Source organism: Nanorana parkeri, unplaced genomic scaffold (assembly GCF_000935625.1).
Source record: "Nanorana parkeri isolate BGI_ZX_2015 unplaced genomic scaffold, ASM93562v1 scaffold251, whole genome shotgun sequence".
NCBI lineage: Eukaryota > Metazoa > Chordata > Amphibia > Anura > Dicroglossidae > Nanorana > Nanorana parkeri.
Window position 1 is genome coordinate 406,932 of NW_017306519.1, and position 13,434 is coordinate 420,365.

The 13,434-nt window shown below is 43.7% G+C and overlaps 1 protein-coding gene across 1 annotated transcript in view; it reads right to left on the reverse strand.

Annotated features, from left to right (window-relative positions):
* Positions 1-780: 780 nt before the first annotated feature.
* The window catches only part of CUNH9orf142 (chromosome unknown C9orf142 homolog), a 13,186-nt gene continuing 532 nt past the window's right edge, over positions 781-13,434 (reverse strand). Inside the window, exons 2-7 of the mRNA XM_018556737.1 lie at positions 11,745-11,805; positions 9,061-9,107; positions 7,078-7,268; positions 5,526-5,600; positions 2,535-2,619; positions 781-833 (exon numbers count right to left, since the gene is read on the reverse strand). Of these exons, the coding sequence (XP_018412239.1) occupies positions 794-833; positions 2,535-2,619; positions 5,526-5,600; positions 7,078-7,268; positions 9,061-9,107; positions 11,745-11,805 (499 nt within the window). The 3' untranslated portion in view covers positions 781-793. The remainder of the gene's footprint in view (positions 834-2,534; positions 2,620-5,525; positions 5,601-7,077; positions 7,269-9,060; positions 9,108-11,744; positions 11,806-13,434) is intronic.

Sequence of the window (13,434 nt, forward strand, 5' to 3'; positions counted from 1 at the left end):
CGTAAGGTGGGGAGGAAGTGTGGCGCGCAGCGTGTGTGGAGTCGTGAACAGGGCCAACCAATCGGAAGCCGATTAATCGATGATTGAAAAAGTTGACAACTTTTTCAATAATCGATTATGTCGATTAGTTGTTGCAGCCCTAATTCAGTCATAGAACACAGTGAGAGGATGCAGGACAAAAGTTTACACATAGTCAATAATAATCCAAAATGTTTAAAAGGGTGAAAACAAAGCCAGAAATATAATATGGGACATAACAATTATGTGGAAATAAGGCTTGTCTGTATGTGAAGTTACAAAAGGAGGTGAAGGAGATAAAGAGGAAGGAGCCCAACGATTCAACCACCTGTCCCACATTTTATAATATTTTGTCAAAGTGCCCCTATGTTGTTTTTCAAAGGCAATAAAGCGGAAAAGTTCCGCAGCCCATTCCTCTACAGATGGAAGGGTAGCGGAAATCAAATTTAGTATTAACATCCTAGAGGCAACATATAAAGCTCTAGATATGGCAATCATAGTATGGGAATCCCACTCAGAGGTTTCGTAAACGCCTAATATACAGGCCATCGGAGTGTTGGGAACCGAAATGGCAAACAAAGCCTTAAGATAACTGGTAGAGTCTGGTCGCATAGTTCAGGAAAGGAAGATAATCACCCCTGTCCCTGACTCGTTGTTTGGAGGTAAATATAAAACAGCCTGTCCTTAGCACAGAGTCTTCTCTTATCACCGGTGAGCCGCACAGTATTTGCATCAAACAGTCTATAGATGGCGTTGTTGATCCAGATCATAGTGCTCAGGATTCTTCAAAATCCACTCCCTTTGCTATCTTTTTGCTAAAAGGAAAACATCAAAAGTCATTATTTTACAAGTGTACTACAAAAGTCATCGTTTTCAAAACTGTACTTACAGATATGGAAAGCACACATAGTTTACGAATAAATGCAATGTTAAGAATGATGAAGGCCGGGAATGTAAACAATGTATTGAATCTATTGTTAGTAAAACATATTCTGAAGAAGCCAGCATTAAGGGCCCCTGCATATCTGAGTGATGAAACACCGTAGTCGCAGGGTGTCACTTGTCACTTTATGTGCAGTGTACCCCATACTGCTGCATGCAGCTGTTTAGATGCACACGGTCTTGACACACTGCCTGTAAGTACAGAGATCTGAAATGAAACATTAAATAAAAGTTCCAGTTCTCCTATGCAGGTACTGCATCATGTGACAGGTCAGGGCACCAATAAGATGGTTCAGAACTGTTCAGTGTTACAGGCTCAACACATAACTATAAACTTAAAACGAGACATATGAATGGATCTGCAGTCCCTTCTGATTGGCAAAAGACATTTCTGTGTTTAGTGGGGGAAAAAACGGGACTAATAAAAGATACTGAAGTTGTCGAAACTGCCTTTTGTTACCATTACGCTGAATTTAGAGTAGATGGGCAGTTTGATAAAACACACACTTTAAAATTCATTAACAAATTATCAGAAAATTTCCAACTTATCAATTTACTGACAAAAGAACATAAAATACTTTCTGGATTTCTTAGATTTGATTAAAGTATCAAAAATTCTGGCAAAGCAATCAGACTGAAACTTTAAGTGAAACTGAAACCTGCCAAAATCAAATTTTCATACAGCTGCCTTCTGTAAAGTCCATAGCCCCCAAATGTCCCAGAATGTGGAAGCAAACCCCGTGCATGTAGTACCTGTTATTGCACAACGCACCTACTATGTGCTAGGTGCGTTGTGATTCATTTGAATGGCACCCCAACGCACCCCCCGACGGCCGTGCATTGCAGTGCAACACACAGTACCGCAGGATGCATGCACTACTATTTCCTATAACAGCACATGCTATGGTGGTAATACGTGTATTGTGCTTCACTGCACTGCATGGCTGCCAGGAGGTGCGTTGGGGTGCCTTTCAAATGAATGGCAACACAACAGACTTAGAAAACAGTACCTCACATTAGGTGCGATAGAATGTGCTTAACACATGGTATTGAGCATTAAATGCAACATTTAGATGTGAACCTGGCCTTAATTATCTTGTTTAATATTTCTAAAAGCCAGTAGAAAGGAAAAGTACTGGTAGAAAAAAAAACTATTCTGGGTTTGAATAAACACTTTTGGTATATAAATTCCTAATGCCCCATATAATTGGGGGGGAGACAGTGGTGTGTCCATTGCCCAAAAACATTGGGGGAAATGTATCAAAACTGGAGCAGGCAGAATCTGCAGCAGTTGTCCATAGTAACCAATCAGCTTATCTCTTTAATTTTCAAAACCTAACTGAACAAACTAAATAGAGAAGCCGATTGGCTACTATGGACAACTTCTCCAGATTCTGTCTGCTCCAGTCTTAATGAACACCCCCTACCTCTTCAGTGTGCTGGAAGTTGCCCCTCATTCGCATCTCAGAAAGTTGGGAGGTATTAACATGTGTGATGCTGTTCTTCCTTCCAGTACTTTTAAGCAGACTATGGATTGGTGGAGCATATGTAGTGACAGTGAGGAAGTTCTGTACCTCTTACAGCCAGGATTAATGAGCGACTCTCCGAGCATTCTTTTTTTCACTTGTCCTGCAGACCCCTTCTTTCGAGCATCAACATCTAACAAAGAGAATGTTTAAAATTACTTTTACTATTAATATAGCACCAACATAGTCTGTACGGAATTCAAATGTTACTATATGACTTGCCACTCACTCACTTGTCCTATATCAAAGTTTAAAGCTGAAGTGTAATCTGCTTATATATTGCCTTCCCCGGCTCCTCCTTTACCTTCCCATTAACATGCTAATAATTGTTTTAAAATAAATCCTTTCCATTTTTATTCCATACCTTATTTGAGACCTAGAGATGTTAGCGGTCTTTTTGCTTCTCTATGCAATGAAGGCAGATCATGGCTGATGGGAGGGGCCAGCATGGTGCTGTTCATAGCTTCCTTGAACCATCACAGCACCCTGCCTCAGAAACTCCTCCCAAGAACCCTCAGCCCAGATGCAAGCTGTGAGCTAGGTCTTGGGAGAGATTATGCAAATATAAAAATGTTTTGATAGGTGGATGTCAGTCTGGAGGAGTGACTGCATTTGCCTGCGTACCACCCTATGTTATGCCCATGTGATGCTGAGCCCCCATGATTGAAAGAAATGAAATCCAATGAATGATAGGGGTGGAGCAGAGACAGTCAGGCTATGGAGAAAAGTGGTAGATGATGCTGAATGTCCCCCTAACCAGAAATAAGGTGGGCTCTGTCTGACTTGCACCAGCTTCTAATACAGAATGTGAGAAGCTCACAGTGTGCCGTGAAATCAGCAATTTCAGTACAAGAGAGCAGCCGGTACAACTGTGCAAGATTGAAGGGAAGGCTGGAGTTCAGCTTTACAGGAAAAATGAAAGTACATTAATTCACATCTTTATATGCATCCTCCATAACTTCATAAATAGATAATCACAAACTAGTAAATTATAACTTATATTGTAAAAAGCTAGATTCAGCTAACAGGATGTCGCTGCCTGTATTCTGTCCCCACCCAATACAGTGTCCACCTGTCTAGTTTTTTGATCGAACACTCCGGTATTGGCCTCCCCATCTGGTTAAAAACACATCCAGGTCTTATAACTTTTCAAAAGTCAGCAAATTTGAAGTGCTTGTTTACTTCGGTGGGTGTGATTTATGTCACTTTTTGTTTTTGACAGAGCTAGGAAGGGTTAGAGCCTCTGTTAGATTTGTCTGTGACTACATTGAGGCAATTTCCACTCACTTCCTGTCCTGCGGACGCCCCTACAAGCAATAGGGGAGGAGGGGGGGAGTGGTTCGGTTGTCTGCGACTTCCTATTCCAGTGACATGATAAAATATTTTGAGAAGTTACAACTAGTGATGCACCAATACCAACACCTGTATCGGTGCCAATACCAAGCACCAAAACTGATACAGATGCTTTATTTATGCAAATTAAGCAGCTGCCTTAGGTCCCACACTTGCTGGGGACCTTGTGGAAGCCTTCTTGGAAACTACAGGGCACCTCTGTTTACAGCGCTTCCACCAGCAGGCACATCTCCCCTTTCTAAGACCCACCGCACATCTCCCCCTCCTGAGACCCTCCACCTGGACACATTAGGGTGGCATCCTGGAGCAGAGTGGCAGCACAGAGTGCGCTATGTATGTCTGCTGTTTCTGTCCTGTGCTTTATTCTGCACTGCTGTATAATGTATTGCTAGGATTTATAATCCTCTATAGCTGTTGGTATTCTGCATTGCTGTATAATGTATTCCTGAAATTTGTAGTCGCTCTACAGCTTGTAGTCAGTGGCAGAACTACCAGGGTCACAGCTGGGACCGGGCTCTGGCGCTCCACCACTGTCCTAAAATAATTACTCTGTATTGTTTTAGAAAAACTGTCACATGACGCTAAAAGAAAAGAAAAAAAAAAGGTATCGGCAATTGGGATCTGTGAGCTCGGTCTGGAAAAAATGGTATCGTGCATCACTAGTTACAACCCTTACTCTATTAAAATGCGTCTCCCTAGTGGAAGAATTTCCCATCATTTCCTGTCCTGACAGGAAATGGAGGGATTCCATCAGTAGAGATACATATATTAATAAAAAACTGACAGAGGTTTTACCTTACCTTTATGCAAAATAAAATGAAACACTTTGCCTAGAATTGGACACCAGTGTGCTAAATCATAGTTACCATCTGTGCAATCACTGTGCAGAATTCAGCTATATAAAAGGAAAATATTTTGCTTCACGTTAACAACTTCATATTAGTTATCTTCAGTTCCAATAAAGTGACAGTTTTACATTTACATCAGTAATTATGATTAGTTTATCCTTTATATACAACCATAAACAAGTAGTTTACTGGCTTTTCAAGATTATAGGATCCTGATACCTTATTGTGCACTTAAAGGAGAACTATGAGGTGAGTGAAAATCACTCATCTTCATAGTTCGAGCCGACGTGTGACAATCAAACTGTCACACGTCGGCTCAATAGATCGGGAAATGAGCGAACACATACCGTCGCTCGCTCACTTCTCGATCATCTCCCTGCAGAGAGCCCGTGACTGTCAGTCACGGCTCCCTGCAGGCATTCCCCCGCTCCCCCCTCTGATCCTCCCACGCAGACTGGAGGAACGTATGGGGAGGGGGTGGGTTTCGCTGGCTCTGCCTCTAGATAGGCAGAGCCCGCTGTCACTCACGCAGCTGGATGGATCTCGACAGTAATGTCGGGATCTGTCCCGGCAGCGGCGGTCTCAGTATATCGCGAGCTGTAGCTCGTGGTATACTGAGCTTTTGGTGAGGTCACGGGAGGATGTTAGTATATGTCCTCCTGTGACCCTTAAGAGAACTACGGGGAAAAACACCTACCTCATAGCTCTCTTTTAAGGCATGCTAAACTATTTTGTCTTTTAGTATACTTTATATGTCATTAAAAGAATGCCTTGATCATTATCACAGCTCAACTGCCATCGCAAATTGATGAATCAGGGCCATAAGACTTGAACGTACCTGGAATAGGCAGAAAATGGTTATGTTGAGACTGCTTAACTGGACTGCTGGATGAAGCCACATTGGTCTCTGCAGCTGGAAGACAAAATCACCCATCATAATATGGCCGTGTTCTGCTTCTAAAGAGTAGCACATTTTAATGAGAATTTATGTTCACTCTACTAGGATTTTGGAGCATTTTAAAAAGAAACCAGTGCATATTTTCAATGACTGCACAGAGCATTGTAATGTTTGCATTGAAAGTATTTATGCAAAATGATCACCACAGGGAATGCAGTGGTACATAGAAGAAAAAAGTAAACATTACATGTAGGTCACATGAAAGTATTTTTTACAGGAGGACCTGGATAAAATAGGGGAGTGGGCATTAATGTGGCAGATGAGGTTTAATCTCGATAAATGCAAAGTAAAGTCAAGCATGTAGGTCACATGGCTCAGTGCAGCAAGGATTCATCTTACATAATTGCAGCCTGAGGACTACATGTGGCCTTTGGGTGGTGGGAAGAAAGCCGAGAGTAGAAATAGAGCAAGGAGTAGTAACAGAGAGGGGGTGAAGGATTAGGGATCTCCCCCTTCACCCCTGGTCTCATCAATCTCATCATTGGGGGGCAGTGGGGGGGTGTAGGGAGTGGTCGCAGCGTTCCAGGCTGCTAAGAGCTCTTAGCAAGCTGTGACACTTGCAATGGCTTCCCTCCCAGCTAACAATGTTATACCTTGTCCACACACCTGGCTGAGGGGTAGTAAAAACAGGTGGTTGATCTGCATTTTCACAGCTCCCCAACTGCCCACCTATAACTTAATATAGCTGCCGCTCATGCTTGTACACATGCTATGGCCAGGATGCTTTGCGTCATGGGCACAGAAAGTTTTAAACAGCATGTCCCGTTTGGTATATGGTGTGGCTTGCCAAACACGATCATTGCAATCAATAGGACCACACTGCAACCATGTGGGCACGATACTGCAATAGAAAATTCCCATTGGAATAAAAAAAAAAAAAAAAAGAGAGAGAAAAAAAGCATTCAGAAAGTAGAAATATCCTCCTGGATGCTGGGCAGCCACTGCTCTAGCGCCCACTGAAATGCAGTATTGGTGCCGAGTATTTGGGTACTCATACTTGCCCAAATGCTCCGATGTCTAGCCCGATACCTGAGCTTCTGGTATCAGGAAGCCGACTCCATGCTCCCTCGTCACTTGGTGACAAGGGAGCATGGAGTCGGCTTCCCGGCCAATCAGGAAGCCCAGCAGTGAGGTTTTTAATGATGTTTATGTCTACTGTGGATTGATTTACCCTCTCAATTCGTCCTAAAGACTACTGACACTGGGACCAAAAGTGATGGTACATCCAAAATGTTACAGTTGCCACTGGAACAGGAATAGAGTGTAAATCTTCCACTGCGATCCCCCTCACTTTGCAAAAATTACTTCTCAAGAGGTGAAGCCTCCCCAATGGGGCACAAATTCTCTACCCTAAGAAAAACAAAACAAGTTTTGGCTTTTATACTTTAAAGATATACTCTAACCCCTGAGTCCTAGGCTTGGCCATTGTTACCTTTCAGCTGTTTCTCCAAGTTCCAAATTCGATCTGTCAGGCTTATTAACACCTGATGCACATGTGCTCGTGCCTCAGAGACAGGAAGCTTGAGAAGGTCAAAGGTCACTTTCCCAGAATTCACAAGAATAGACAGGCTGGCTAAGCTTCCTTGCATATCTAGGACTGGAGTACTGTGCTGGAAGGTTTCCCTGTAGTAAAAAAAAGAAACAGAATATCTGGAATAAGTCTACAGCGAAATTATGAGCACAACATCACCAGGACAGTAAGTGAAAAAAAGCATGTCTGTGACACACAGCAATAAAAAGCTCACTGAGGTTCCAGCCTTCTCTAATTGTAGTAAAAAAGGAACAATCTGACATAGAGAGCAGAGTGAACAGAGGGATGACCCATCACTATGATGCTTCTGCTCCACCACTGTCCAATTCCAGGCTGGGGACAGGGATGTGACAGAGGTGTAATGCTTAACTGCAGTAGAGAAAAGTCAAGTCTACCGAAACGATGATCCACGTGTGGTGGGCATGCCCCCGTGTGTCCAAACTATGGATCAGAGTTTACACCCTCAGTCAATCTATGCTTGATGTTAACCTTTGAAAGGATCCATGTGATGCACTTTTACTTTGACCCATTCCTCCCTTGACCCACCTAGAAAAAAATTTTGGTTTCTCATATAATTATTGCCACAAAAATGACCATAGCCCGGGCTTTGAAACTTCCGGTATTGAGTTTCAATGCAGCTGGTTAACTAAAAACTTCAATTCTTAATTATATACACAATTGCTTCCTTGAGATCTGGCGAACTTAGATTTCATACTCCAAGCCCTCTGACTTTCAGACATCTCTTTAATGATCTGGTATCTGGTCAAACACTCCCTTCTCATTCACTTTTTCTCTTTTTTTCAACTATTTCCTTTCTTTCTTCTTGGCCTTTTCCCCTTCTCTTATTATCTCCACTTTGTTCTATCCCATTGTTTTTTTATCCCTCGCTTCCCTCTTACCCTAACTACCTCCGTTTTGCCTTATGTTTTACCCTACTGTATGTTCGTCCCTCTCTATAGTCGGTTGTAAGACCTTGGCCCTTCCCTTTGGTTAGGTTATGCTATATGCCTGTTCATGACAGATCACATAGTAGTTCTTTTATGCTTAATGCTACACTACCCTGTTTTTCTTGTAGTGGTTGACCATTATTTTATTTGTTTGTCATCTTATGTGTTTAACCCTGTAGAAAACCCAATAAAAATTTTGTAAAAGAAAAGTCAAGTCACCAACCTGCCCCCTCTGTGCAAATCTCAGAATTGGTTGGGCAAAAATACAAATGGTTTTTAGAAGTAAAAAAGCTCCCATATGTCTTAACCTTAAGCTGCTTAATGTTAAATCCCCTGCCTATTTAGGACCACTCCATCACAGGGCCGGATTAACTCTCTCTGCTGCCCCAAGAACAGGTTCCTCATTGCGTCCCCAACTCCCCCCATGGAGAATGGTAGACCTGCAGGCTGCATACAAGTGATCTCAGCGACATCGCCGAGATCACGTGTACAAAACAAGCGGCGGCTTCCCCGCTGTACATTTAGCTCTGCGTGCCCAAAGCAGGACTAAATGTAGAAAACAACTGCATGTCCCGGGCATCAGGAGATAGGAATTCCACACCCCTGCTGCCCCTCTACTCCCTGCTGCCCCGAAGCTGGGCCTTGGTGGGCCTTGTGGGAAATCCGGCCCTGCTCCATGTAGCGATACAGATGGACACCACATCTGACAGGTTCTGTGAGGAGATCTGCAAATACAGATTACACCAGCAGCAACATCTACTTCTGAAATCTTGTATTGCAACATTCTCTGAAAATTCAATCATCAGCACCTGTCAACCACTGAAAACAACAGTAAGAAAAGGACTCTACTGTCCTATGCTAAAGGGCTCTAAGAGATGAAGTTACTACATAGGTGGAGCCCAACCAAAAGCATAGTGTGAAGCAGAGGGAGACTTACCGGAGTTTCGTTACCAGATCCTGCGACGTGAGGTTGCGCACTGCGTCCTGGAAGAGAGGACATGGTTACATTTTAATAACAGCAAGTTCCAGGGTAAGGGATGCAGCAATAATACACAGTATAAATGTTGTGATACATAAAATGTTAGGCAAATGGCTAGAGGTGCACCGAAATGAAAATTTAAAAACCGAAATGGAAAAATAAGAAGAAGAAAGAAGAAAGAAGAAGAAAGAAGAAAGAAGAAGAAAGAAGAAAGAAGAAGAAAGAAGAAGAAACAGGCCGAAACCGAAAAAAAATTTTATTCTAACTTTCAAATTTTGTGAAATATTTTATTGCTATTTATTTTTTATAACCTTTTTATTTTTTTATATTTTATTTATTTATTTAATAAATATTTTTCTTTTTTTACTTTACTTTTAGGGGCTTTGGGGATAATATTAGGGGTCTAAAACAGACACCTGATATTTCCCTTTTTAAATAGAAAAAGAGATTGAGGACACAGAGTGCTCTATCTCTTTTTTGAATCCCCTGTTATAAATGAACAGGAATCCTCTATACTGAGTGTTCCTGTTCATTCATAACATGAGAATATAGTATGTTTACTATAACTACAGCTATGAATGAACAGGAGGGGATATAGATCACTTCTCATTCATTCATAATTGAGGATATAGTACACATACCATGTCCTCAATTATCTACAAACACCGAGCAATCACTGATGTTAACAAACGTACCGCTCTCCATCCTGACACGCTGTCACAGGAGGCTGAGCGAGCGGTGTAGGAAGGAGAGCTCATCCTCCTGTGACAACGCGGGCTGTCTCCGCCCCCACACCGCTCAGCCTCCTATCACAGTTCGGCAGAGCGGTGTGGGGGCGGAGACGAGAGAGATGAGAGATGCCGGCCGCTCACAGCGCTCTCCTCCCGCAGAGCTCGGCCGACTGTCACACTTTCTCTCCTCCCCACTGGGACACAGAGCAACGCCCAGCGAGGAGGAGAGAATACACGGATGCACCACTATATCGACCAGAAAATGGCACTTTTGGCATTTTGACAAAGTGCCATCTTCCGCTGATATGTTTCGGCGGCCGATGTATCACTACATCCCTACAAATGGCTTTTTGTAACGTGCTTATTGCCAATATTAACCAATGCATAGAGGCATTAAAGGAGGATATAATTGTGCAACAAAGGCAGTTCATCAATGAGGCTATAATAGGGCTAATGTAAGAGTATAGTTTAGACTTCATGTGCTTCTTTTATTAATTTTTTAAGCAACCCTTTACATCAACTGTTACTTATTTTACCGGTCATCATCCAGAAATGGTGCTCATTCTCAGCTAGCCAGCTCCTAGCCATCAAGCACAGTGGTGCATCAGCTCTGGAGTTGGCACTGCTTCTAGTAATGTATGCTTTAGCAGTGAAAGGGAACCAAGGCTCCGACCACGGCTGCATTTGCCATAAAGGCAATCAGAGACCAGTGCCAAGGCAGCATAATAGGGAGACAGCAACAAAACTCAACATTAAGGCTTCATTCAGATGCTGCCGCTGGGGATTCCAGCAGCAAAAACCTATGGATTCTTGTTGCAGGAAACCCAGGTATGTGCGAACAGATGCAGCCACTGCACCTTCTTCAAGTTAATGACAGGCTAACAGCAGCCACATCTATCAGTGGCTGTCCGCAAGTAATCGTACATGGAATCACCTGTGTTACACTCTGTCTGCATCCAGGGACAATCATCTATCCCTAACCATACTATGTATGATTACTTGAAGAAAGCCACAGACAGATGCGACCGTTGTCAGCCTGTCATTAACTTGAATGCGCACAGCCGGCATCCAGCTGTCTGAATACAATAGCTAGAAGGGAGATTCGTCCATCCAAACCATTTAACGTGAATTGGAATTTCTCTTATTCAGCCTGCTAGGATGAACAAGAGAAATATTAATGTGTATGGCCAGCTTTAGCCACCTGGACTTATGTACTAGTATCTAAAATAAAAACTACTTGTGCTGCCAATCAAGTACGCATCCGCTGTGGAAAACTCCACACGGAGAGAAGCGTTCTGGGTGGGAACACTTAGGCTGGGTTCACACCTGAGTGGTTTTTTTATGCTCGTTTTTTCCCCACGTTTTTTCGTTCAGTGAAACACGAGTTTCACTAGCGTTTTTTTGTTTGTTTGTTTTTTCCTTTATTTTCTCTATTTAAAAAAAAAAAAAAATGTTTGTTTCACTTTTAAACTTCCCACCGGCTCCGCCCCCCTGCGACGCGGCCACTCGGAAGGGACAGAACCCGGAAGTCGGCAGCCGCCGAAGACACAGCGGGGATCGCGGACAAGGTAAGACCTGTACGCTGTATTCCCGAGTGTGGCTCGGGGTTACCGCTTTGTTAACCCCCGATCCACACTCGGGAATTCCAACGGCAACGCGCGGCAAAACGCCCCAAAGAAGCTCCTGTACTTCTTTGGGCGTAGGGCGTTTTGCAGCGCGTTCCTACGCGCTGTAAAACGCCCAGGTGGGAACCATGCCCTTAGGCAATCATTGGCTTTCACATGTTGAGCGTTTTACAGCATGTAGGAACGCGCTGTAAAACGCCCAGGTGGGAACCAGGCCTTACTGTATAACACAAGTCTCAGTCAATGGCAGTAGAGAAGATGGTCACCAGCTACTAGGATCACTTACCCACTCTTCTAGTGCTTCCTCTGCTGCATCTAACCGCCACGCCTCAATTCCATTTGTCACTCTAGAGAAAGGAAAAACAAATACAATGCTGTGAGATAGTATTTAAAGCCCAACTCTAGCTAAAACTTTTTTTCCCTTTCAGTGGAATGATAAGGATTATTATTGCCTCATTCTCGTATTTATTGCCATCTGCACCCCCATTGTGGAGATTTCTCCGCTCTTCCTAACCTGGGGTTCATACAGGAAGAAAAGAGGATTTCCCCATTGGAAGCACAGGCTGCAGTATTGATCTGGGAGCTACAACAGCTGAGTTTGTATTCAAAAGGGTTATTATCCTGACCCCTGCTTTACTACCTGCTGACCTGGAACAAGCATACAGAATGGGTTCCTGTGGCCCCCTGGAACGCACCCCTTTAAGCACCAATGGTAGCCCTCATTTTTCAGTGCTAAGTTGGTGCACTTTAAGCCCTCATTCACACTGTAATCGACCCTCACGTACAGCTCCGTGCAGGGCCGTATCGAGCAGCTCCTTGGAAGGACAGGTGCTGCGTGTGAATAATACGCAGCCCTTGTCCTTCTCTATGGGACTACGCGGCCGTACGCCCCCCTACGCTCACCTCAAGTGCAGGTTCGTAGGGGTACATGCAGAGGGGTGAGCGTAGAGGGGCGTACGGCAGCGTAGTCCCATAGAGACAGAAAAAAAGAAGACATAAATACACCAGTGTGCAGACAGTAAACCATCACAAAACACATCACCAACCCCATGACGTTACTATGATATCGCATTCCCACCGTAATCCCACCGTACAAAATTAATCACAGAATTAAAAAGCAGTGGAAGTAGAAAAACATACTATGTGTCCCATGTTGCTTCAGCCACACAGATGCGTAAGTGTATAATTAAGGCCCCATTCACACCTGACCCTTTTGTAGCGCGTCCTACGCTCGATGAACGCTCTACAAAACGGTCAAAAAAATAAATAGCATTGTAGTCAATGGTATCGTTCCCACCTGTCCGTATTTCCGCCCGTCCCGAACGCACTACAAAACGGGCCACGCATGAAAAGGTCCCGGAGCGTTTTTTGCTGCGTATTGGTCCGTTTTGTAGGGCGTTTTCCATTTGTATACTGCCAAGTAGCCTTTGGAATCGCGCGACTTTTTTACCGCGATAAAAAAACCGCGTGACGGTCGCGCGACAGACGCGCATATTACAATACGCATAGGTGTGAATGGGGCCTAATTGTTGTTCCCTTAGAACAGGGGTAGGCAATTCCGGCCCTCCAGGTGTTGTGGAACTACAAGTCCCATGAGGCAGTGCAAGACACTGACAGCCACAGGCATGACTCCCAGAGGCAGAGGGATGATGGAATTTGTAGTTAAAGCACAGCCCACCCCTGCCTTCAGAAGAAGAAAAAGACACACGGCAATCACTGGCAGTTGTCATGGAAACTTTGAAAACCAGAAAACTGCTTTTGCTGCCTTCATTTTCTTTTGCGAGGGCTGCATGCTCTTAAATGCGTTTTGTTTTAGTCCCCCGTTCAACCTAGGCATTTGGTTGCTCAAAGCTAAGTGCGACAAAGTGCCCAAGACAAAGAATCCCATTTATTTCTATGGCCCCTGCCACACCCGAGCTCTGTGATCTGCAAAAAAAAAAAAAAAAGCCCAAAAAGTTTTTCACGGGCCCACGTTT